We start from the raw sequence: 23,282 nt of genomic DNA, 5'->3' as shown, positions 1-23,282 counted from the left end.
ATTATTTTTAGTTTTCAAATATTTTCTCCAAGCCGATGTGCGATGGGAATAGGCTGAAGAATGGCATCTAAAAAAGGTGGATTACTCTCCACACCACTGATCCTGTTATTGGACAGGTTACTTTTGTAATTTTGTCTAGCTCAACCAGACAATGGTGGGTGTAAACAGCCATTGCCAACAAGACGGGCTATTTGTACTTAGAGTTCGACCCTTTTTTCTTCTTCTTTTTTTTTCAAGCCAATTTGTTTTCAGTGCAAAGCGCAAAGTATACTTCGACCGTCCGCGTTCCGCAGTGGTCAGCGCACTCTCCGCGTGACTTAATTTTCATCATCTGTAGGGTCATATACTGTAGCTTTGGGTGAAGAACAGACTGAGATTGAAGTCATTGTTCAATAAAAATAGAAATCCATCCTTGGCACATTAATGAAAGTTCATAATTTGCTTAATGAGTTCATGAGAGTTCATAAACAAATCAGATTGTTTCGATGAATCGGTTGATCCAGATCCATAGTTCAAATAATAATTTGGGGGGTACTGAAAAAAATTTAATAATATATAATGTTGGCCTAACCAAAATTGTATGTATTTAAATGCAGCATTACCATCACATACCAACAATTCAGGAAATAGTCTAATGAAATACGATTTTCAAACCCTCACTCCCCATTGGGCTGTACCATTTCTCTGGTACGTTCAGACTGTGTTCTTTGCTATGGTTCTTTGATATCACTTCACTAGCTGTCAAAATGTACGTACCTGGTGTGTCAGCGAAAAATTAAGGGTAAGAGGCTGAATCAACTTTAATCTCATTCTATAGTTTTGACTGACATGTATATCTTTCATGCATTGTGCTTTGTGGTAAATGTTATGAACAGCTCGTCATTTAAACAGGTTTTCAGAACTGTCTTAATTTGGTTGTTCATAGTGTTTCTCTCATCTATAATGAAGTCATAGTCTAGCTAGCTAGCTAAAAGTTCACGCAGCTCCTGAAGCTCTCTGTACCAAGCAAATATTGTCCATATCTTGGTGAAACTAAGCCAAGAATGGTTGCATTAATGCAAGCAGTTGTTTATCATCTCACGGACAAGGTTGTCGGATGGAAACGTGCTCAGATGTGTGTGTTTGAACTGCTGCAGAAGCTTTCGCAGAATTTCGCATATAGATTAGTGGTTCTCGTGTTTAAGTCTACATAATATAAAATGGAGAGTGAAGTTACCAGTCGAAATAGCTGTAACCCCCGAAGCTCACGGTATAATTCGAACACTGTCCAGATCACAAAACCGTTTTGACTCATGAAACATTTGCATCATTTTTTTTGCAGCTTGAAAGTTTCCATTCAACATAATTGCATGGAAAAGGGCAACTAGCACATTTTCAATGTCCTTTTATTCCATAAAAGAATGAAAGTACATGGGAGGAATTGGAGGAACTGTTTCTCAAACAGAGCAGATCAGAAGAAACCAGCCCTTATAAAGTCATCAAACAATTGAAAATAAATGACTTGATTTGTTTACTCTTAATATATCTGGCTTATCACACAAAGAGCGGTGGGAGCGGGGAAGAGAAAGAGAGCGAGAAAGAGAAAAAGCCTTTTTTTGGACTTGTGTGTTGTAATACTTCTTTTGAGTTTGGTGATGCTCACATTTTCCATTTTGCAAGCTGGCAGACGGACTAGCTGGCTCTCAAAGAGGGGGATGAAGGGATGAGGGGAAAGAGAGAATTAAAGAGGTTGTGTATAAATACTTCAGCATGAGCCAGATCCTGTAAATGTTACAGTTTGTGGAGTTATGGGATCAGGGTGAAGCCCACAGCTGCATGAAGCAGTCTCAGTCTGTTACTTCATAGTATATATGAGTTATAGAGCTCATATGTGCTGAATGCATGGAGAATTGAGCAACCCTGCAGTGTGTACACTGTGACCGAACGCAGTTTCACATGCCTTTGATGTGCAGCGATGGGACAGTTGTCCTGGTGGACTAATCCAGCTTAACCAAATCCTCATTCAACCATTGTAAGAGAATTGACTAAACTGTTCCCAGATCTTTAAAAGTGTAAAGGGTGAGCAATGCCAATCAGGGTGTGAATTCAAGAGGAAGTTTGACCCATCAATTAAGGCTTCAATCCAAAGGAAGCTAATATAAAAGGGGAAATCACAGAAAAGAATAATTTAGTGGCAACACATTTGTATGTAAAATGAATAAATATATATATTTTTAATTAAATTAAATAATAATATGAAATAATGAAATTAAATAAAACCATTTATAGTTGTAGGGAAACAAATAATACAATGCAAAAATAATAATAAACATGACAAAACAGTGCATATATCACACAAAACTAGGACCAAATGCAAAATATGTGAAACACAGATTGTATATACAAAGTTAATATACTAAAACATTTTCATAATAGATAGAATTCTCAGTTCCATTCCAACAGCATTTCAGTAACTAAAATTTGATTACAAAATAATCAGCCTTCAACTGAGCAGGTAACTGTAAGTGCAACAGAAAAATCTCAAGTGCTTTCCAATTAGGGTGACCACCGTCAAACGAACCAAATGTGGGACTATTAATAAGTTTGTGTGGGACAATGTGGGACATGTTATCAACACTAAAACATAACCTGAAACTGTTATATAATGTCTATCTAACTTAATAAAAACATTTGTATTCTGCCTTTCAGCTGATAAAATACTTTCTAGAAAACACCATTACATCACAATTTAACATAACATGTCTTTATTTTACATGACATTTAAATTCAACATCACTGAGCCCAAAGGCAGCAGCATCATGCAGATAACTATTTTTGAAACAGTTCTGACTAAGTCCAACTAAAATCCAACAAAATAAATAAATAACAAATAAAATATAAAATAACATGAAATTAGTTCATTGACAGTCTATTAAATAGGCTATGTTGCCATTATGCCGCCTTGTAAAATTTTAATTTACAGAATTATCCATTTGTTTTCTAACAGGGAACACATGGACGAATCACCGCTCCACATTTTGATTGACAGCCGTCACAACCCACTAGTGACTGTGTTTACTCCTGTCCTTTCAACCATTGGATAGGATTTAAAAAACAGCTGTTGTATTTTATAGACTACTTCTGACGAAACGCTGTTAAATATAGGTGAAAAACTATGCCGCAAAATGTATAAATAAAATGCTTTCTTACAAAGGCAAAAGAACGCATGCACGTTTTCTTAACATTAAAGACCAACAGACTGAGGAAAATGCGGGACATTTTCTGAATATGCGACGTGTGGGACAAGGGATGAAAATGCTGTGCGGTACAACACGAAGCGGGACGGGTGGTCACCCTATTTCCAATAGACTGAGAGAACATAATATTTCTCACTTTATATTCCTATTCTATATTTGAAAAACAAAAGTTTAAATAGACTTAACAATTAGGATTACACTAGATGAACCTCAAAAAAAGTGGTTGTATAATTGACTCGTGTGAGTTTGATTAATGAAACCGTGAGCTTGCGTCTGTTCTCTTTATCATGCTTGTATTTGTGTTGAAGAGGCCATTCCCATTAATCTGATTGAGTGTTATTTTTACTTGCAGGATGGAATGTGCATCAGCGCTGCCTTACATGGTTTACTGTGGTGAAAGTGTGCACTCTGTTTCTCTCTGTAGACACAGTGAGTGAGCTCAGGGCCAGCAGGTGCCCATGGGTAATGATGCCCCCCGAGGACTTTAAACCTGCAGTTTAACGGGATTTACCCAAATAGGACATGTTCTTGGAACAACACTCCTATTAACCGATAGGATTTTTGAGGATAAGGATTGGGTTATGGGCTTGAACAACACTCTTATAAACCTTTCAATTCTCTCTGATTGTAGGTTGAGACTGAGAGTTGTTTCATAGGAATGTTGTTCTGGACCAACAAAGGATGCCAATCCCAAAAAAACTGTCCTATTTTGTTCTGCATAACGATGACCTCAGATCCCAGAAAGACCAGCCATGAGAACAAGACCGCCAGAACATACATCCACTAAATGCAGACTTCAGGTTCCCCACTTAACGTGACCACACAGAACTAAACAAGACCACCAGTACACATTGTAAACGTTTCAGATATTTTTTTTTTGTTTTTGTTGTGGCTACATGTGTAAACACGTGAATAAGACATCTTGCCTCACTTTGAGAAATAATAATGATTGCCAGTAAAACACAAACCAGCCACGGATATTACAACAGTTATGAAAAGTCAGTGCCGCTGGTCAAGCTCTGTTTGTCCTCCAGTGTTAACCGTGACATGGTTGGAGAGCAAGTCGATGTGCCATAGCCACATAAGGAGAGATATCTCTGAATACTGCCTAAACATTCAGATGGGCCCGTCTCTCCAGTGGCTCGGGGCCTTGCTCTCATCCATCTGTTTATTTCCCTGTAAAAAGCACTACAGACTCATGCCAGAAAATAGCATACGCAGTTACGATCAGCGATATACTCTCACGGTCACATATACTTATACATTGTTTAAATGTATTTCTTCAACTATATGGGCTCTTTTAGGTTTGTTCCAAAACGTATTTTAAATAGATTTTTTTCTCCGTAGGTTTTGCTATTTTTTTTTTTTTACCATTCCTTTATCATTTATCTACTTTTCATTTGTCCTATCTGTTAAGATTTTGTTGTTCTACAATTGTCCCAGAATTACAATTTTCATAAAATATCCATTATTACACTTTATTTCGATGGTCCAATTTAGACATTCTTATATCTATAAGTAACTTATCAACTACATGTCAACTAACTCTCATAAGTTGACTTCGGTTAGGGTTGGGTGTTAAGGTTCGGGTTGGGAGAATAAGTTGACATGTAGTTGCAAAGTTACTTATGTCTGTAGGAGAAGCATCAATATAAAGTGTTTGCAGATATTAAGCAGAACATCTACTAGTACTGTAATGAGATTTAGTTGACAAAGTTACTTATAGTTAGTAGAATGTCTAAAGTGGACCATTGAAAAAAAGTGTAACCTAAAGAATGTATTATTACGTATAAAATGTTCAACTAAAAAAATTGTAAAATAATTATAATCAGAATCAGAATCAGAATCAGAAAGAGCTTTATTGCCAAGTGTGCTTGCACACACAAGGAATTTGTTTTGGTACTGGGGCTTCCAGTGGACATATACAAATACAAATACAACATGAAACATAATACTTCAAATTATAAGAATAAAAAATAAAAATAAAAATATATGAGAATAAAACTATCACAGTTGGGTTTAGTCAGAATAGACATTTTCAGATTTACAGATTATGAACCTATTTACAGTGTTTTGAATATTATAAATAAATAAATCTACATATAAGTATCACCTGAGTTGTAGGATATTGCACTAAACAGTGGGAGTATTGCACTTACAGGCATATGCCTTGGGAGGAGTGTTAACTGTTCAGGAGGGAAATGGCCTGTGGGAAGAAACTGTTCCTGTGCCGAGATGTTCTTGTGGCCAGTGATCTGAGTCTCCGTCTTGACCTTCTTCAGCTGCCGAAGGAAGTACAGTCTCTGCTGGGCCTTTTTCACAGTGGAGTCAATGTGATTGTCCCACTTCAGGTCCTGAGAGATGATAGTGCCCAGGAACCTGAATGACTCCTCTGCTTCCACAGTGCTGTTCATGATGGTGAGTGGGGGAGTGCTGAGCTGTTCCTCCTGAAGTCCACGATCATCTCCACTGTTTTGAGCGTGTTCAGCTCAAGGTTGTTATAACTGCACCAGGCAGCCAGCTGTTCAACCTCCAGTCTGTAAGCAGATTCGTCACCGTTTTGTATGAGACCGATGACAGTGGTGTCGTCTGCAAATTTCAGGAGCTTGACAGTGGGGTCTTTAGAAGTGCAGTCATTAGTGTACAGGGAGAAGAGCAGTGGGGAGAGAACGCACCCTTGGGGAGCACTAGTGCTGATTGTGAGTGTCTTGGATGTGTGTTTCCCCAGTCTCACTCGCTGCTGCCGGTCCGTCAGGAAGCTGGTGATCCACTGACAGATCAAGGATGGTATGGAGAGCTGGGTCAGTTTGGCTGTGAGAAGACCAGGCATGATGGTATTGAAGGCCGAACTGAAGTCCACAAAGAGGATCCTTGCATAAGTCCCTGGTCTGTCGAGATGTTGCAGGATATAATGCAGTCCCATGTTGACTGCATCATCCACAGACCTGTTTGCTCTGTAAGCAAACTGAAAGGGATCCAGCAAGGGTCCAGTGATGTCCTTCAGGTGGGCCAGCACCAGTCTTTCAAACGACTTCATGACCACAGACGTGAGAGCGACAGGTCTGTAGTCATTAAGTCCAGTGATTTGGGGTTTTTTGGGGACAGGAATGATAGTGGAGCGTTTGAAGCAGCAGGGAACTTCACACTGCTCCAATGATCTGTTGAAGATCTGCGTGAAGACCGGGGCCAGTTGGTCAGGGCAGGCTTTTAAACAAGCAGATGAGATGCCGTCTGGGCCTGAGGCTTTCCTAGTCTTCTGTTTTTTGAAGACTCGGCTCACGTCCTCCACACAGACCTTAAGCTCAGGTTGGATGGCAGGAGGGGGGAGTGATAATTGGAGTGCAGGAGGTGATGGTGAAAGTGTGAAGTGCAGATCAGACCGGGTGTGTGGTGTGAATGAGGGCTTTTCAAACCGGCAGTAAAATGAATTTAAATCGCCAGCCAGGTGTTGATTGTCCACAGATCGAGGGGATGGTGACTTGTAGTTGGTGATGTTCCTCAGGCCATTCCAGACTGATGATGGGTCGTTGGATGAAAACTGGTTTTTCAGTTTATCAGAGTAGTTCCTTTTAGCAACTCTGATCTCCTTTGTCAATCTGTTTCTGGCCTGGTTATACAAGATTTTATCCCCACTTCTGTAAGCATCCTCTTTGGCATGACGAAGGTGTTTGAGTTTTCCAGTAAACCATGGTTTATCATTAGTGAATGATAAGAATGTCCTGGTAGGAATGCATGTATCCTCACAGAAACTTATATATGATGTTACAGTATCTGTGAGCTCATCCAGATCATTGGTAGCAGCTTCAAAAACAGTCCAATCAGTGCAATCAAAGCAGGCCTGTAGATTCTGCTCTGCTTCATTAGTCCCTCTTTTTACAGTCCTTATTCCAGGTTTAGCTGATTTCAGTTTCTGCCTGTAGGTCGGTATGAGATGAACCAAACAGTGAACAGAGAGCCCAGAGAGATCAGAGAGATGAAATAAGCTATTTCAAAATGCATTGTGTGAAAATGGATTTATATAAAAAAATGCCCAGCCCTCAGTCATGCCATCATTTCCTGTATGACAAACAATTTTGGCACTAAAAAGTTTTATTAATGTAGTAGCCATCATATTAGTAGTGTAGATTTTCAACAAAGAGATAATGGTGTCAGAGCTTGAATGAAATATGAGACACATGATGGGAACATTTTTATTGCATCTCTATTTATATCAGTTTTGTGCAAAAAGAGATAACGTATGTATTTATGATACATAAAATGGTAGTGAAAGGAGTCTTGGCATTTTATTCCATAAAATGTATTTCAAGCACAGTAATTTTCATCATAGAATGCTGGTAATACTTATAAAACACATTAATATGTGCTTTATAGGTACTAATAAACAGCCAATATACGATGCAAACCCTTGTACACTTTAGCATGCTTTTGATCAATTATTATGTAAATAATATACTTAAGTGCAAAATGAATATAATGAATTAATTGCACGTTATCTGCAATTATATGAAACTTTTTATACTTTACATATTAAGATGAACTTAAGTCCTACATAAGTGGGTCATTTAATTTCATAATTCATGTCTTTGAAATATGGTTAAAGTTACTGCTGTATGTACTGGCAAACATTTATGGTGTCATGTATTTAAATATATTTGTAATTACGCATTTGTAATGCTGAAGTTGCAATTTAGTACCTTTAAATTAAGTAAATTCACCATTAAAATTATAATCAAGTACTTTACATTTAATTTAGAATTATTACAAAGTGTACTTATTAAAAGTGTATTTAAGTTTATGAAACATAGTCTTGAAAGTGCACTCCCTTTAAGTTCATGGAGCGTTTTTTTATTTAATTAATAAATTATCTGCAAGTACTTTTTTAAAAATATATACTTTTACGATTTGAAGTACACTAAAAGTGCACATTAATACAATTAAACACTTTTTCAGGAATGATCATGACTGTCAGAAAAAAAAGACAAAAATTCTCTGGTGATGCTGTACACATACACACTGTTGGACATGGTTAGTAGACACATTAAACTAATGCGAGTGTGAAAAGTGTCTCAAAGATTCTGTAGTCACAGCACCATCCCATTTAACAGATCTCATTTGCTGTAATTAGTTTTTGTGAGGACACGAAAAGCTCTTCGTTTTCTCTGCCGAACTCTTGTCCGGCTGTAGTGACTGATTCTGCATGTCCTTTTTTGGTGTTGTTCAGATGGTCCCCCTCAGACAGTGGAGACAGTGGACTGTTATTCCTCTCTGGTGTATAACCAAGTGTCCAAACAGGATGTGCTGTCTTTAGCAGAGGAACAGAGAAGATTCTTTCTCTAGCTTTCTCTCTGGACTCAACAGCCTTAAATCTGGAGCAATGAGAACATATTACCAGACCCGTGTGGAATCTGCGCCCGCCGTGTAGTTTGACTGTAGTTTAACTACTTTCAATTATGAGTGGATGTCTTTGTTATGGATGTTTCTGCTTGGACTGTCAGACCTTTACACGTGTCATTAACCATCTATGCACATCCTCAGTTGGGACGAAAGGTCATCCAAGTGGTGATGTTGACAGTATGCGACTGTGTACAACATGCACCTTAAATGGAAGCCTATTAAATATTCTTTCAGAAGATTTACTGTCTACAAGATTAGCTCCCATAAACACAAACTGATTTAAATGCTTATACAAGGAAAATGTAGGAAAGTATTCTTTATCAGATACAAATTTATTACAATAGAGTATTTATTAGAGAACAAATCCTCCTTAAATTAACTTTTTTGTGCAGTCATTGCTAACTGGAGTTGGTGTGATTTCAACTGAGGAAGTGGGTGTAATAAAAAAACACTCTGCGACATGTCATTTTTATGAAGACACACATATGCACAAGTTTGCGACGGCATGATATCATACTCTTGCTCCAGGATTTTGCATGGCAGATTTCCATTGACAGACTAAGAGGTCTAGCAGACTCAGTCTGAGCTGCTGTTTCCAGTTCAATCATGTTCAGGCACACCTAAAAACTCTTCTGTTTATGTAACACGCAATCACTGTGATCTGATCAGGTTGGGCGGATGATCATCCAACCAGAAAGCCGATTCGATTTGTCCACATCAAATAGCTTTGGTATTCAGATAAGTGATTAGATCAATGCAATGCAAAACAAACCTTCCCCTGTGAAAAAAGTGCACTTAATTGTATTAAATGTACACTTGTAGTGTACTTCAAATCTTAAAAACATATATTGGTAACTCTACAATAAGGTTCATTAGTTAGCATTAATTAATGTATTAACTAACATAAACTAACTATGAACATTCCATTTGTTACAGTATTTGTTAATCTTTGTTAATGTTAGTTAATACAAATACAGCTGTTCATTGTTAGTTAATGTTAGTTCACAGTGCATTCACTAATGTTAACAAGATTTTAATCAAGTATTAGTAAATGTTAAAATTAACATGAACTAAGATTAATAAATGCTGTATACATGCAGTTCATTATTAGTTCATGTAGCCTACTAACTAATGTAGTTAAATAATAAACTCTATTGTAAAGTGTTACCCATATATTTTTTTATTATGTTCTTGCAGATAATATATATATATGGATCAAAGTAATAACGTTTAACCAAATTCTGTCATCTTTTACTCCCCTTCATGTCATTCCACACTCATTAGACTTTCTTTCACCTTGGAAACACAAATGACGATATTTTGGTCACACTTTAGTTAAGGGTCCAATTCTCACTATTTACTTTGACTTCTACCTTAGTAAACTCCTAATTATTTCTTATTAATTGTTAGTAAGGTAGTTGTTAAGTTTAGGTATTGGGTAGGATTACGGGATGTAGAAAATGATCATGGCGAATAAGGCATTAATATGTGATTTATAAGTACTTATAAACAGCCAATATCCTAGTAATATGCATGTTAATAAGCAACTAGTTAATAGTAAGAATTGGACCCTAAACAAAAGTGTTACCATATGTTCTGGCGCGTTGTTGTTTATGTTTAATGACAACTTTAGCAATAATTAATCAAACTTTTTTTTCCCTTTGCAGCAAGAACGGGCGTCAAGGTAAGATTCTCTGTTCTTTGTCTAAAAACATTATTCTTTAATGTGCTTCTTTTTACTGATAGATAAATTCATAAAAAATGCTTACTAAGTGATTGATGTGAATGACAGGTCAGACTCCAGTGGAGTGGAGTCTCCGTCAGACCGACTGTCGGCTCGGACCGGCTCATACACACGCCGAGAGAACAGACTCGCCTCTTTCAGCAAAACAGACGACAACTCTGCCAGCAAGGACTATAAGAAGGTCAGGATACCTTTGATTAATAAAACACTTAAAGGAACACGCCGACTTTTTGGGACTTTAGCTTGTTCACCGTATCCCCCAGAGTTAGATAAGTCCATACATACACTTTTCATCTCCGTGTGTGCCGTAACTGTGTCTGACGCACCCACCGCTAGCCTAGCTTAGCACAAAGACTGGAAGTAAATGGCTCCAGCTAGCATACTGCTACTTGGGCAGAGTGATTTGCTCGCAGCACCTGAGAAGCCCCGTGGTAAGGAGCAGAGACTTCGCTCAGAGTGTTGCGCTAATCACTCCGCCCAAGTAGCAGTGCTTCGCCTGCTGTGAATATAGTTCCCAGTATGTATATGGTTAAAAGATGGCTGTGTCTCATTATGACCTTGTTATTTGTACAGACTGTGACTATACAAATCACAACATATAAATAGGAAAATGTTGGCGTTATTTTTACACTTATTGGGAGCAGTATGCTAGCTGGAGCCATTTACTTCCAGTCTTTGTGCTAAGCTAGGCTAGCGGTGGGTGCGTCAGACAGAGTTACAGCACGCACGGAGATGAAAAGGGTATTTATGAACTCATCTAACTCTGGGGGATACGGTGAATAAGCTAAAGTCCCAAAAAGTCGGCGTGTTCCTTTATAGATATTTTTCCTTAAATACTAACCCCAAAGTCAACCCAGTTATATCCAAGTAGTCCAAGTTTTAATGTGAAGTTCCTTTTTAATAGATAATAGCATTCTTTGTTTATCCAGTGCAGACCATTAGAAGTCTTCTGTTGACCAGCGCCAGGAAAGCAGCTCCCAGTGGAGTTGCTAATTTAGTCTCTTCTTGTTTGTTTCACTTTATCAGCTGTATGAGGACGCACTGGCCGAGAATGAGAAGCTGAAGTCCAGACTGGACGACAGCAAACTGGAGCTCACCAAAATCCGATCACAGCTTGACAGAATCGCACAGGTGAGAACAGTCAGATGGGGAGAGAGATCTTCTTTCTATGGCTTGAATCATCAGTAGGACCATCATCTGCCAAGAGGAGGAGCCTGTATTAAAAAAAAAAGCACATACTGGCCCTCTGAATCCAGTCAGGCTCCAGAGGGTCTGGCTTTGGTAAAACTCACAGCATCTGTAAGGAATCACAAGCTGTGGAAAAGCCAGTAATATATTTAGATACTGGTCCAGGAGTAATTGCTTTTTAAATATTTTACTTTGAACAAGTATTTAAAGCACCTTAATTTTGTTATTTTACAGTTTTGTTTCTGTTTGCAAATCTCTTTTGCTCATTTATCTTTCGTGAATGTGTTTCAGAAGCAGGACAGACTATCAGAGAGGTCCACTGTATTTGAATCAGAGAAAAGGGTATATATCATCATTAAATAATCTTTATTGACACTTTCTGAGGAATGTTCACTTCAGTGTTGATTAAGATCTTGAGCTGATATTCTTTCACGATGTTCTCATACCTCAATAAACAATATTTCCTAACTGTTTTAAAATTCTTTATTCTGCTTTAACATCTTGATTTTAATTTAATTTAATTTGGATAGATTTGCATTTAGAAAAAATTAATCAATTATTGTTACATCAATTTAAATAAATTATTAATTATTTAAATACATTTGAATTTTACAAATTATTTTTGTATATCTACTATGTACAATTTTTTTTTTTTACATTGTACTTATATTTTAAAATGACTGTATGCAATTAATTTATATAATCACATATTACATATATACATGTAGAATCTTGTACCAGATGTGAGCCGGATTTGGGCCAACACTATGTTGCTGTCTGGGATGCAACTAACCCTAAACCAAACCCCAATCCTAACCTCAACCCTTTAAAAAGTTCATGCAGTTAATTCTTAATACTCAGTACTTAAATATACAATTACACTGCAATACAAAATGAACACAAGGACATTGTACCTAACAATTAACTTTCTTAATGCAAGTACATAGCAGTTAAAGACACCTAATATACACTCAGAAAAAAGGTACAAAAGCTGTCACTGTGGCAGTACCTTTTCAAAAGGTACACCTTTGTACCTAAAGAGTGCATATTAGTCCCTCAAAGGTACATATAAGAACCCCTTTGAAGGGTACTGTCCCAGTGACAGCTTTTGTACCTTTTTTTCTGAGAGTGATGACTTATTTGATTCTATCTATTGTTTTATAGTTTATTTTGAAAATTGTATAAGTATTTTTTTTTGTCTGCTTGTGTAGGAAAAAGAAGCATTGGAGAAAAAGATTTCAGACATGGAAGAAGAGTTAAAGGTAAAAGGAAATTGTCTATTAAATGTGGCTTTGTGCTGTATTATTCTGAGCCTGAGGTGGGGTGACTTTCTAGAGCATGTTAACCTCAAAATTTACAAGGACAGTTTGTTTGAATTAACTGATGAAGAGGTCAAATCCCTCGTAGTTTAAGTTTAACAGCTAATGTATCTACCATGCCTGTTTTAATCCATGTTAGCTTACTCTGCCGCCACTATGCTTGCTACTAGCCATTGCGCTCTGCATCAGTGCTGTCAGCGAAGCTCTGTAGCATCTCACAGCTGCAGTAATACATGGTGACCTAGTTCCAGCCACGCCGGGGCCAAACCGAATCCAGCACAGAGACACGGCACGGCTTTTGTTCAGCATTCCAGCAGTAATTGCACATAGCTGGCATTTTGAGGGGCCAAGAAGAACACAGTGCCAAATGTATGAAAGGCTAAATCAGTGCGAGGCAGATGAGATATCTGCGGCTGCTGTAGTCCGCCAGGCTCAGTGGGATAATTCATCCATGTTGCAATTGAGGAAACAAGGTTTCTGGGCTGTTTCGACTCCGATTAGTTCAAAGTTGATTAGATTCGGCCAAGATATGCGGATGACAGTGTCATTTATATTGCAAATGTGCAAAGAGCTTTAGTTCCAGAACACCATGGAGGGAATAAAACATATGTATGCAGATATTCAAACGCTGATGGGTAGGTCCAACAGACTCTCACCTCAACATTAGAAATGAGAAGCACTTGTGTTTGTTTGATCAGTGATGTCACTGTTGCCCCAGCAGACGCCCTCAGTGAGGTTTCGCTACCAGTCCTGAGTTCATCCTCAGCTGGACTGGGGGAAAGAGGGGCAGATGGTGAGTGGTTTTGCCCCACGCGTGGTTGCCTGCTCACACACACCAACACACACCCATTACTCACGGCAGTACAACATGGTGTGGGTCATTTAGATCACTTTATGTCTCTCTTAGTCACACATTTGTATTCATACTCTATTTTTTTCTCTGTAAAGATCTCAAAAAAACTTGATCTCTTACTGTAATTCCTTGATAGCAGGCTTACTATCCTATAAAGACAACGAGTCAAGTCACCTTTATATAGTACAGATTGTTTCAATGCAACTTCACAGTAATACATGGGTAAATAATGTAATCAATTATCAAAATTTGTTATAAATGAGACATACAAATTCTGCTGTAAAGCAGCTCTAAAAAAATTTGTCAGTTCAATGTTGATTCAGTTCAGTTTATTAACTGTGAACAGTTCATTAATGAAATGGGTTCAATTCAGCTATAAACAGCTCTACAGAAGATAATAGTATCGTTATTCAGCTCAATTCAGTTTAGTGTTGATTCAGTTCAGTTCAAAAACTGTGTAAAGTCCATGAATTATGAAATGAGTTCAATTCAGCTATGGAGCTCTATAAAAGACAGTTTTTTTTATTCAATTTAGTTTAATGTTGACTCAGTTCAGTTCAATAACTGTAAAGTTCATCAATGAAATGGGTTCAATTCAGCTATGAGAAGCTCTACAGAACACAGTGTTGTTATTCAGCTCAATTCAGATTAGTGTTGATTCCATTCAGTTCAATAACTGTAAAGTTCATCAATTATGAAATGAGTTCAATTCAGCTATATGGAGCTTTATAAAAGACAATGTTGTTATTCAGCTCAATTTAGTTTAATGTTGACTCAGTTCAGTTCAATAACTAAATTTCATCAATGAAATGGATTCAATTCAGCTATAAGCAGCTCTACAGAACACAGTGTGGTTATTCAGCTCAATTCAGGTCAGTGTTGTTTAAGTTCAATAACAGTGTAAATGTTTCAAAATTCATCAATTATGAAAACAACTTCAATTCAGCTATAAAGCAGAAAGCAATAATGTCATCAAGCAGCTCATTTCAGCTGGAGATAATTTCACTGAGTGCTGGACTCTTGCATTGTCAATATAAGATATTGACCAAAATTGATGGAAATAACATCACAGTTATTTCTAGGGTTAGAAGAACTTTTGCCAAACATATAACATGATAGAAACATAATAATGACTAAAATAATGCTCAAATCATAGACTTTTGTATATTTGAATCCAAACAGCAACTTTTTTTTGGCCGGACAGTGTATATAGCGTTTTATGATTATCAGAGTTGTTAGCTTAGCAACATGCTAACGGCAAACTCCATCCTCTTGTTAAACTTATGATGTACTGAATACTGTTTCAGAATCCAAACCTCTACTTCGTTTCAATTGAGAATACTATATGTTAAACTTGTTCAACTTTAGATGTATTGAATACTGTTTCAGAATCCAAACCTCTACTCCGTTTCAATTGAGAATACTATATCAGCAGCTGTTTATGAGCACTATTTATTCATATCACACATTTAAGCTAAAATAAGGGCTCTTTATTGGCACAGATGGTTCCATGAAGAACCTTTAACATCCATAATACCTTTCCACTGCATAAAAGGTTCCTTGGGGCAGAAAAGGGTTATTTAGATTATTAAAATGTTTTTGACTAAAAGGTTTCTTTGGGGAACCAAAAACGGTTATTCCATGGCATCAGTCCAAAAAAAACAAAAAAACAATTGCAACCTTTATAAAGGGGGAACCTTTATTGTAACAGAGCTGCTGAGTAAAGGATTTTACTCAATTCGTCAATTGATCCCTCAGCCATTTGTCCTCAACAGATCTAGAAACCATGTTATGGCACATTGACTCATGGCTAACTAAGATGCCTGATATGACATGCCTACCTCTGTTTGTCAAAGCAATACGTCGCTTTAGAGAATAAACGTGTTCAAATATCTGACTATAGATGCTTTTTGTAGAAACAAAACAGTGAATCATGAAAGCGCTATGAAGAGATGCTGGATGCCTTGCAGTTCTCTGTTAGTTTTCATGTATTGGAGAAACTCAACGGCCTGGTCCCAGAGCCGTAAGCCGTGAAACCACGTTTGGAAACGGTGTAAAACCTCAGGCTTTCTCCACATGCTGGTTCAGGAAGTTTCTGAGGTTGACCACAGATGCCTCACGTCGATCATTAATCTCCACACTGCGCTGTGTGAGGCTTTTATAAAAAAAAATAGTGGTGATTACTACTGTTTAAAAGCTGATGGCAGAACTTCCCTTCCTAAAATGCTTGATTTGAATTCATGTAAGTGGTCATGAAGATGTGTGCTGGCCTGTTCTTCTGTCCTTTTTGTGAATGACTACAGTTGCATGTGCTTTGTGTCAGTAGTTTATCCAACTCAGATTTATGTTCAACTGATTGTCTTTGCATGCTTATGTTCCCATTCTAAAGTCAACATGAAACACTCATTTTACTTTCATAATGTGACATAATTATTATGGTTAAATGTGTCTATATGAAGCAGTTTTAACCTAGTCTGACTGACGGCAGAAGTTCTGGACTCTTTCGCAGCTTTCACTGGCAATGGACGGCTGATCTATATGTAACACAACCAATCACAGTTTGTTTTGTTCCGCATCATGTTTAGGGGCGTGAAAATGTAAAGTTGATGTCGCTACAATAACAGACCGGTGTGCATCTAATAAATTGTTCATTTAAGAACGTTGTGCAAGTTAGTTTACTGGAACAATGGAGCTGCGGACTTCACATTCTTTTAAAATTCAACGTTTAGTTGATCCTGGTAAGCGCTCATTGTCACAGTTGTAAACCCGATGGCTTTCTTCTTCCACGAGGGATTTTGGTGTCACGATATTTGTTTCAAGGCGGGCCGATAAAGAACGCGACACACACGTCTCCTGGACATCCTGTAGAATTCAACCAATCACTTTGTGCCATTCAGAATTAACCTAATATCATCTCCTGAATTTGAAATGAGAAAGCAAACAGGATGCAGAATTACAATTCAAATTTGATTGTAAGGAAAAATAATTAAATTAAATTGAAGAAAGTCACATAACAGTAGCTTTTGACAATAAAAGGTTTTTAAAAAGCCTTTAAGTTTGAAGCATAAGACTTACATATATGAAATGCTATCTACTATATATGAGTGTTAAGTTAATATTTTACACCGTATTTAATCATTTAACTTTTAATACTTAACACTTTCTGAATGACATAAATATGCAGTAGAAAGATTAACTGAATATTTAATGTAATATATACTTAATATAATAATATAATTTAATATTTAATATATAATCATAAATCTCACACAATGTTTTACCATTTTATAAATATTTCAGCAAGGCATAGAAAATGTATCATAATAAATTATAGATATCTGAATAGAAAAAAAAGCATCATTACTGTAATCATTGATATTACACATTATTTGTTTACACTTTATTTTAGTGTCCTTATTACAGTGTAATTATACATTTAAGTACTGAGCAATATTAATGATGAATTACATGTATTTACGATAGAGTTACGTTTAGGGTTAGTTGCATGTAATTATGCATAAATTCCTATTACAAAGTCACTGTAAAATAAAGTGTTACCCACTGTTTTTACCCAGTGTACTTAATTAATTACACCTAAGAAATGCGTGACATCACTATTTGTGGTTGGCAATCAAGATATGCAGTATACCACTGGATTGAAGTCAGCTGAAAAGCCAATTCACAGGCAGTGTAATATTCAAATATTATAACTATATATATTTTTTTAATTTGCTTGTGTATAATGTGCACTGATGAATAAGAACAGATCGATAGGGTTAAATTGGATTTCATGTTAACTTTGCTTTAACTAACTCAAGCACACTAATGCTGTCCATTTTTGTTCCCAAACCCTCTTACACCCACTCTCGCCCTCATCATGTCTGGGTCTCTCTGTATCTCCAGACCCTTCCTGCTCTGGCTCGACTGCAGGCTCTCCGCAGGGGGAACGCGCGCCTCCTAGTGGAGAACAAAGCCATGCTGCGCACCCTCTCCCGCCTCTCTCAGACGGCCTCTCTCCCCGAGACGGAGGATCTCTAGTCCTCTGCTCACTTCTCTGTCCCTTCCTCCCTCCTGTTCTCCGCTGCACCCTGTAGTCCTCTTCCTCTGCACACCTCTCAGGCAGGTCTCGCTCATTCATTTCTTTCTTTTGCATTTTGCTTTTTCGTCCATTCTTTCTTTCTCGCTCTTTCTCTCGTGGGTCTGGGGAAGGGCAGCCCCTCACATTCCTCCTGCAGGCGATGGCTTTGAAGATATTTATAGATCTTCCAAACCCATGACCAAACGCCTCTACACTCCAGCAATGTCCAAATCAATTCACAGCCGCTGTAGCTTCACATTCACAGTCTATGTGAACCCATAAACTCACTGGTTACCGAATAATGGATACCAATATTACACACAGTTAGTAAAAAAAGTAAATCAAATCATTTTAAAAATTACACAAACAGAATAATGATAGAATGATTAACCCCCCCCCCCACCCCCCAATAAATAATAAAATATAATAATAATTTTTCTGACAATAAATTTTGTGACCGGTTTGAATAAGTGAGCTTGATGGATGCTGTAATTTCCTGGGTGTCACAATTTTATGAAATGTTCTATATATTGTTTGTTGGACGGAAATCTGATTTCAGGGAGCATGCAAAAATATGGGTTAATTATTATGAAAAATATAATCTTTTCATGAATATTATAGGTTAATTAAGTAATTGTAAAATGATCTGGTATATCTAAAAGTTTTCTTTCTAAAAAAACATGGGATTTGTTTCTTTATTGCTTAAAGCCAGCATGAACAAGAACAAAATGTAGGGTGGGACTTGATTTTGTACATGGGGATTTGATTGGATGGTTGTGGTTTGCTATTGGTGGATCTCATGTGAGTGACAGGATGTCCCGCCCCTGTCACACATCATAAGAGAAGAAAAGAGATGTTGCTGCAAGAGGGATGGGAAGTTACTTTGATTAAAGATTACAAGGAGAGTTGAATATTAAAAGAATAAAATAATGATGTGCACAGATAAATAATTTATAATAAACACTGCAGGATTTCTTTTTTTTGTTTTTTTTGTTGTCAATTTTGATGTCATGGTGACATTACAAACGTAGCAGGACATCAAATTGTATCCTATTCATGCTGAATGCCAGTACTGTCCACAGTGCTTTGAGCCTCTATTTGTGTGCTGGCTATTTCTAAATGTGAGTTAGTGCAAATTTTTCTGTTTTTTTGTTTAAAAAAATGTGATATGAAGGCACACGTGGTTGGGTTTTCTCTCCCATTGAAGTGTTTGTAGTTCTGGCACTATTTTACTGCAGTAGGAGAAGGGGTCTCCCTTCTTTATGCATGAGCACACATTCACATGGCCGTGCTCACTGCCATTCTTTTATAAAGGCCAATTTGAAAATCATATTTTGTGGTGTTATGATCTAGCATCCATTGCATGTTTGATTACTTTTTTTTCTTCTTTTTTACACCTACTAAAGTAATGAATCATGCTTTTTACATATACAACGAAAAACAGTCACATGAGATTATGAGATATGAGTAGTCTGCAAGAACTATTTTATTCATCATAAAGTGCATCCCTATCTCATGGGCATCGTAATTTTGATTTCACATGAACACTAAATAGTTCTGAAGTTGAAAATCAAAAGAATTGATCTCTCTCAATCTCGTCTCTCATCAATCTCAGGTTTTGACAGAACTCAAGTCTGATAACCAGCGGCTGAAAGATGAGAATGGAGCCTTAATCAGAGTCATCAGTAAACTTTCCAAGTGAGGACGACCAGTTGAAGAGGGAGGAGAAACGCTGAACAGAGAGAGACCAAATCTGAGAACTTCAACCTGACATTGTCTGTGTAATGGTTTGTGTCATATCTTACTCTTGGTGCAGCAGCTCCAAGGTTAAAGGGATAGTTCACCCAACAATGAAAATCCTGTCATCATTTACTCACCCTCATGTTGTTCCCAACCTGCGTGACTTCCTATCTTCTGTGGAACATAAAAGTAAATGTTTTGAGGAATGTCTCAAGTGTTGCTTTTGCTAATACAATGAAATTCAGTGGTCACCAAAACTTTTTATTTTCATCAAAATGTCTTTTGTATTCCGGAGAAGAAAGAAAGTAACCTCCTGCTTACAAAATACTGCTAAAACTTGCTTAAGATGGTAGCTCGATTTACATGTATTCTGGCTTAAACTGGTTGAGGTGGTTGACCAGCTTGACTACTTGCTAGTGGAGCTGAGGTCAACCATCTTAAAGACCTCAGTATACTCACAGCAAAGTTATTTTTCGTTCTTCGCTTAGGGGTAAATACAAGTTTGAAATACCTTTGTAGCAGTGTACTGTTAGCGAATATTCTGACGTCAAACTACCAATGATAGTTCAAACTTGTTTATCACCCAAAGCAAACTTTTCTGGAAAGTTCACTTTGGCAAGCTCTTTCAAACTCCCAAAATGAACTCCAAACAAACTTTGCTTTGACCTGGTTTTGTTCTCAGTTACATCACACCAGTTGAAGTATATCGATGCCTTAATTAACCTGGTTAGAGATAATAATCCATTTTTGCTGGTGAGGACCTGGTTGGTTAACAATGTTCCAAAACACAACTTTAACTAGTTAACTGGTTTCACCACCTAAAGCTGGGTTGACCTGGTGTTTGCAGTAGGATTCTCAAATAACACTGTAGCCACAGGATTGGTTCCTAAAAACTCCCTTAAAAACATCCAATGAATTTAATGTTTTCTCAGTGCCCCTTCTAAGCTCTAAATGTTTTAAGATCAGTGTACAAAGTGCTAAAATCCATCCTGAAATTAAAACAAAAACAGAATGAATGTTCACACTGGTCCAGGCTGGTTGAAATGTCTTAAAAATAAAGGTTTTTTATTGGCATCTATGGCTCCATGAAGAACCGTTTACAGCCATGGACCTTTTCCATTGTGCTAAAGTTCTTGATAGTGGAAAAAGGTTCTTTAGATTATTGAAGTCATGCTGAAACGGAAGTAGCAGCAGATCTTTTCTTCCATATTGTGACAGAAGAGGAAATGTGGGATTGGTTGTTGATTGGATTTTGAGATGTGGGTGTTGCACTCAAAAGTGGAGGAAGATGAACGTGAGCTTGCAGGGGTGGGATTTAAGCAGAGCTAATGATTGTAGAAGTTAGTGATGTCAAATATATCGATATTTCGATACTCATCAATGTTTAAATATCTGAAACTTATTACAATACTCATTATCTGCAGTATTGATGCACCAATATCAGCTGTGCATGCATGCTCTTCCCTCTGAAGGCACATTGACACACACTTGCTTCTTCTCACTCACCCGTTCCTGTTCGCACCGGATGAATAGTGTTGGTGTTACAGGGCCTGAATCTTGGCATGTGGTTGCAGGTGTTGCGCATAAGTTTACTCAGGTTTTGCGCTGATCTATATAAGTGGTACGCACATAAAGCCGCCTCTCAAACAGGTTGCGGTTGCGAGTACCAAATTTGGTTCTTTTTCGTTGCTTAATGTGCTTAAACGGACAAATACACACAAAATGATGTCCAAATGCACGTCTTGGTGAGTATTCAGGTAACACAGTCAGTTTCGGAACGTAAATAGTTGAGAAAGAAAACGTCATGTTGCGTAACAGTATATTGGATCCGTGCATAAGCTCTTAAAGTGACAGCAGCCTGATATTCCTGCTGCTGTCTGTTATATTAATCAAAGAACAAAATACAAAGGAAAACTCACTTGACTGAATAACCTTCCTAACTTTAAATGTAAGCATTAATCTGTATGTCATTTTTAGAATGAAGACTATCCAGTGTTATTTTTACAGTTGTTTACTTTATTTAATTTCTGTAGTAATTCTTACCTGAATTCTATAATGCAACTCTATACTGTTCTATAGACCCACCTGTAAAAAAAAACTTCCATCTGTTGATTTCATTTGTCTCTATATTCTATTTTATTTATTTGTGCTATCGTTTGCCATTTGTTTACTTATTATTTTATTACTGACTGTTTACTTTATGTTTTTATAAATTTAGTTCAGTTTCAATAAAGCCTCCCTGTGCTGTGTGCAAGCTATTGGAACAAATTTACTCACATTCTCAAAAAATATGTGATAATAATAAAAGTATCTATATGGCAGTATAGATGGAAGATGTGGTATTGAAAATTCCAGTATCGTGACAAAACTAGTAGAAGCCGGAAAGTCCAGTTATGACATTTTGATTAAATATTACAAGATCAAAAATAAATTAATTAAATAAATAAATAAAAATGAAGTGATTTCCTGCTGATTTAAAAAAAGGGTTATTTTTAGAATTGTTCATTGAAAGGTTCTTTGGGGAGCTGAAAAATGGTTCTTCTGTGGCATTACAAAAAACAAAAACAAAAAAAACAACAACTTCTTGGCACCTTAGATGGTAAACCAGCATAAACATGCTTTTCACCAGCAAAATTTAGTTTGTGAGACTGGTCAACTAGGCTTTTGGTGAAACTGGTTGACTAGAAAAACGTTTGCTGTTAAGAAGCTTTGTGGGAACACCAGCACACCACCATACATCAAGCATTCAAACCACAGCATTGTTCACCAACTTCTCTGGCCTTTCAGCAGGGAAGAGCTGTACAAACTGCCATTCCCTTAAAGAGTATTTGATCATCTATCAAACGTAATTGTCCTGAAGCAGGCGGTCTAATATGATCCAGTATGATCTTCAGAAGCTCTGCCAGAACATTCTAAAAGGAATGTTCCACTGATGAATGATGTCACTCATTGAACTCGATTCCTGTTCACTTTTACAATTGTAGTGTTTATATATGAACAGACGGGCTGAAGAATGGATACATGATGGCACCATTATTGAATGTGTTTTATATTTATTTATGCCTTTTTGTTTGTAATTAAGAGTATCTATATAGATAAAACAGAAAACACATCACACATATAATATGCCATTTCAAATGTTTTGTGTTTATTTTCACTGTTCACTGTTTTTAACCTGTAACCTTGAACCAAATCTCACAGCACTTTGTTTATGATTGTGTTTGTTGTTTGCCTGTTACGATTATTAATAACACTGTAAAATGCAGACAATGTAGTCAAGTGCCTTTTTAGGTGCAGTGCTGCCCTCTGCCTGCCAGCTTGATCATACAGCCATTTTAGGATCCACCAATCACTGTAAGGATTTTGTGTCCTTATGCCCTTCAGAAGAAATTACGATTCATTTATGTGTAATGCCAGGTGTGCATATAGATTTAAATTTCATCAGCCATTTCTCATCAGACCATCTATTCCTTTTCCCTAACAAAAATAAACTTGAAGTTCATTTTATTAAGTAAAATGAAGTATAATTTTCAAATATACTATATGTACACTGCAAAAAGTAATCAGATGTATTACTTAAAAAAGTGAGGAAACCCGTTGCCTTAAAACAATCAAGTAAATAAACTTCATGTAATTAAAAAAATGGTCAAGTTCACATAACTTTTTTTTTTTAATTACGCATGAAGTTTATTTAATTTTAAGCCCACCAGTTTCCTCACTTTTTTTTAAG

At 36.9% G+C, this 23,282-nt stretch overlaps 1 protein-coding gene across 2 annotated transcripts in view; it reads left to right on the top strand.

Moving 5' to 3' along the window:
* Positions 1-23,069, top strand: part of ppp1r12b (protein phosphatase 1, regulatory subunit 12B) — a 69,904-nt gene extending 46,835 nt beyond the window's left edge. The window contains exons 6-11 of one of the 2 annotated variants that reach the window (XM_077204767.1): positions 10,298-10,314; positions 10,423-10,555; positions 11,401-11,505; positions 11,854-11,904; positions 12,774-12,824; positions 19,428-23,069. In XM_077204767.1, the coding sequence (XP_077060882.1) occupies positions 10,298-10,314; positions 10,423-10,555; positions 11,401-11,505; positions 11,854-11,904; positions 12,774-12,824; positions 19,428-19,514 (444 nt within the window). In that variant the 3' untranslated portion in view covers positions 19,515-23,069. Of the gene's footprint in view, positions 1-10,297; positions 10,315-10,422; positions 10,556-11,400; positions 11,506-11,853; positions 11,905-12,773; positions 12,825-17,637; positions 18,144-19,427 lie in introns of those variants that run through there. The other variant, XM_077204766.1, reaches the window with a different exon arrangement.
* The last annotated feature ends 213 nt before the right edge of the window (positions 23,070-23,282 follow it).

The sequence above is a fragment of the Siphateles boraxobius genome, unplaced genomic scaffold (assembly GCF_051911475.1).
Source record: "Siphateles boraxobius isolate OS27281-9 unplaced genomic scaffold, OSU_SipBor_1 50, whole genome shotgun sequence".
Classification (NCBI taxonomy): Eukaryota; Metazoa; Chordata; class Actinopteri; order Cypriniformes; family Leuciscidae; genus Siphateles; species Siphateles boraxobius.
The sequence above is the reverse complement of the archived record's forward strand: the minus strand, read 5'-3'. Positions and strand labels throughout refer to the sequence as shown.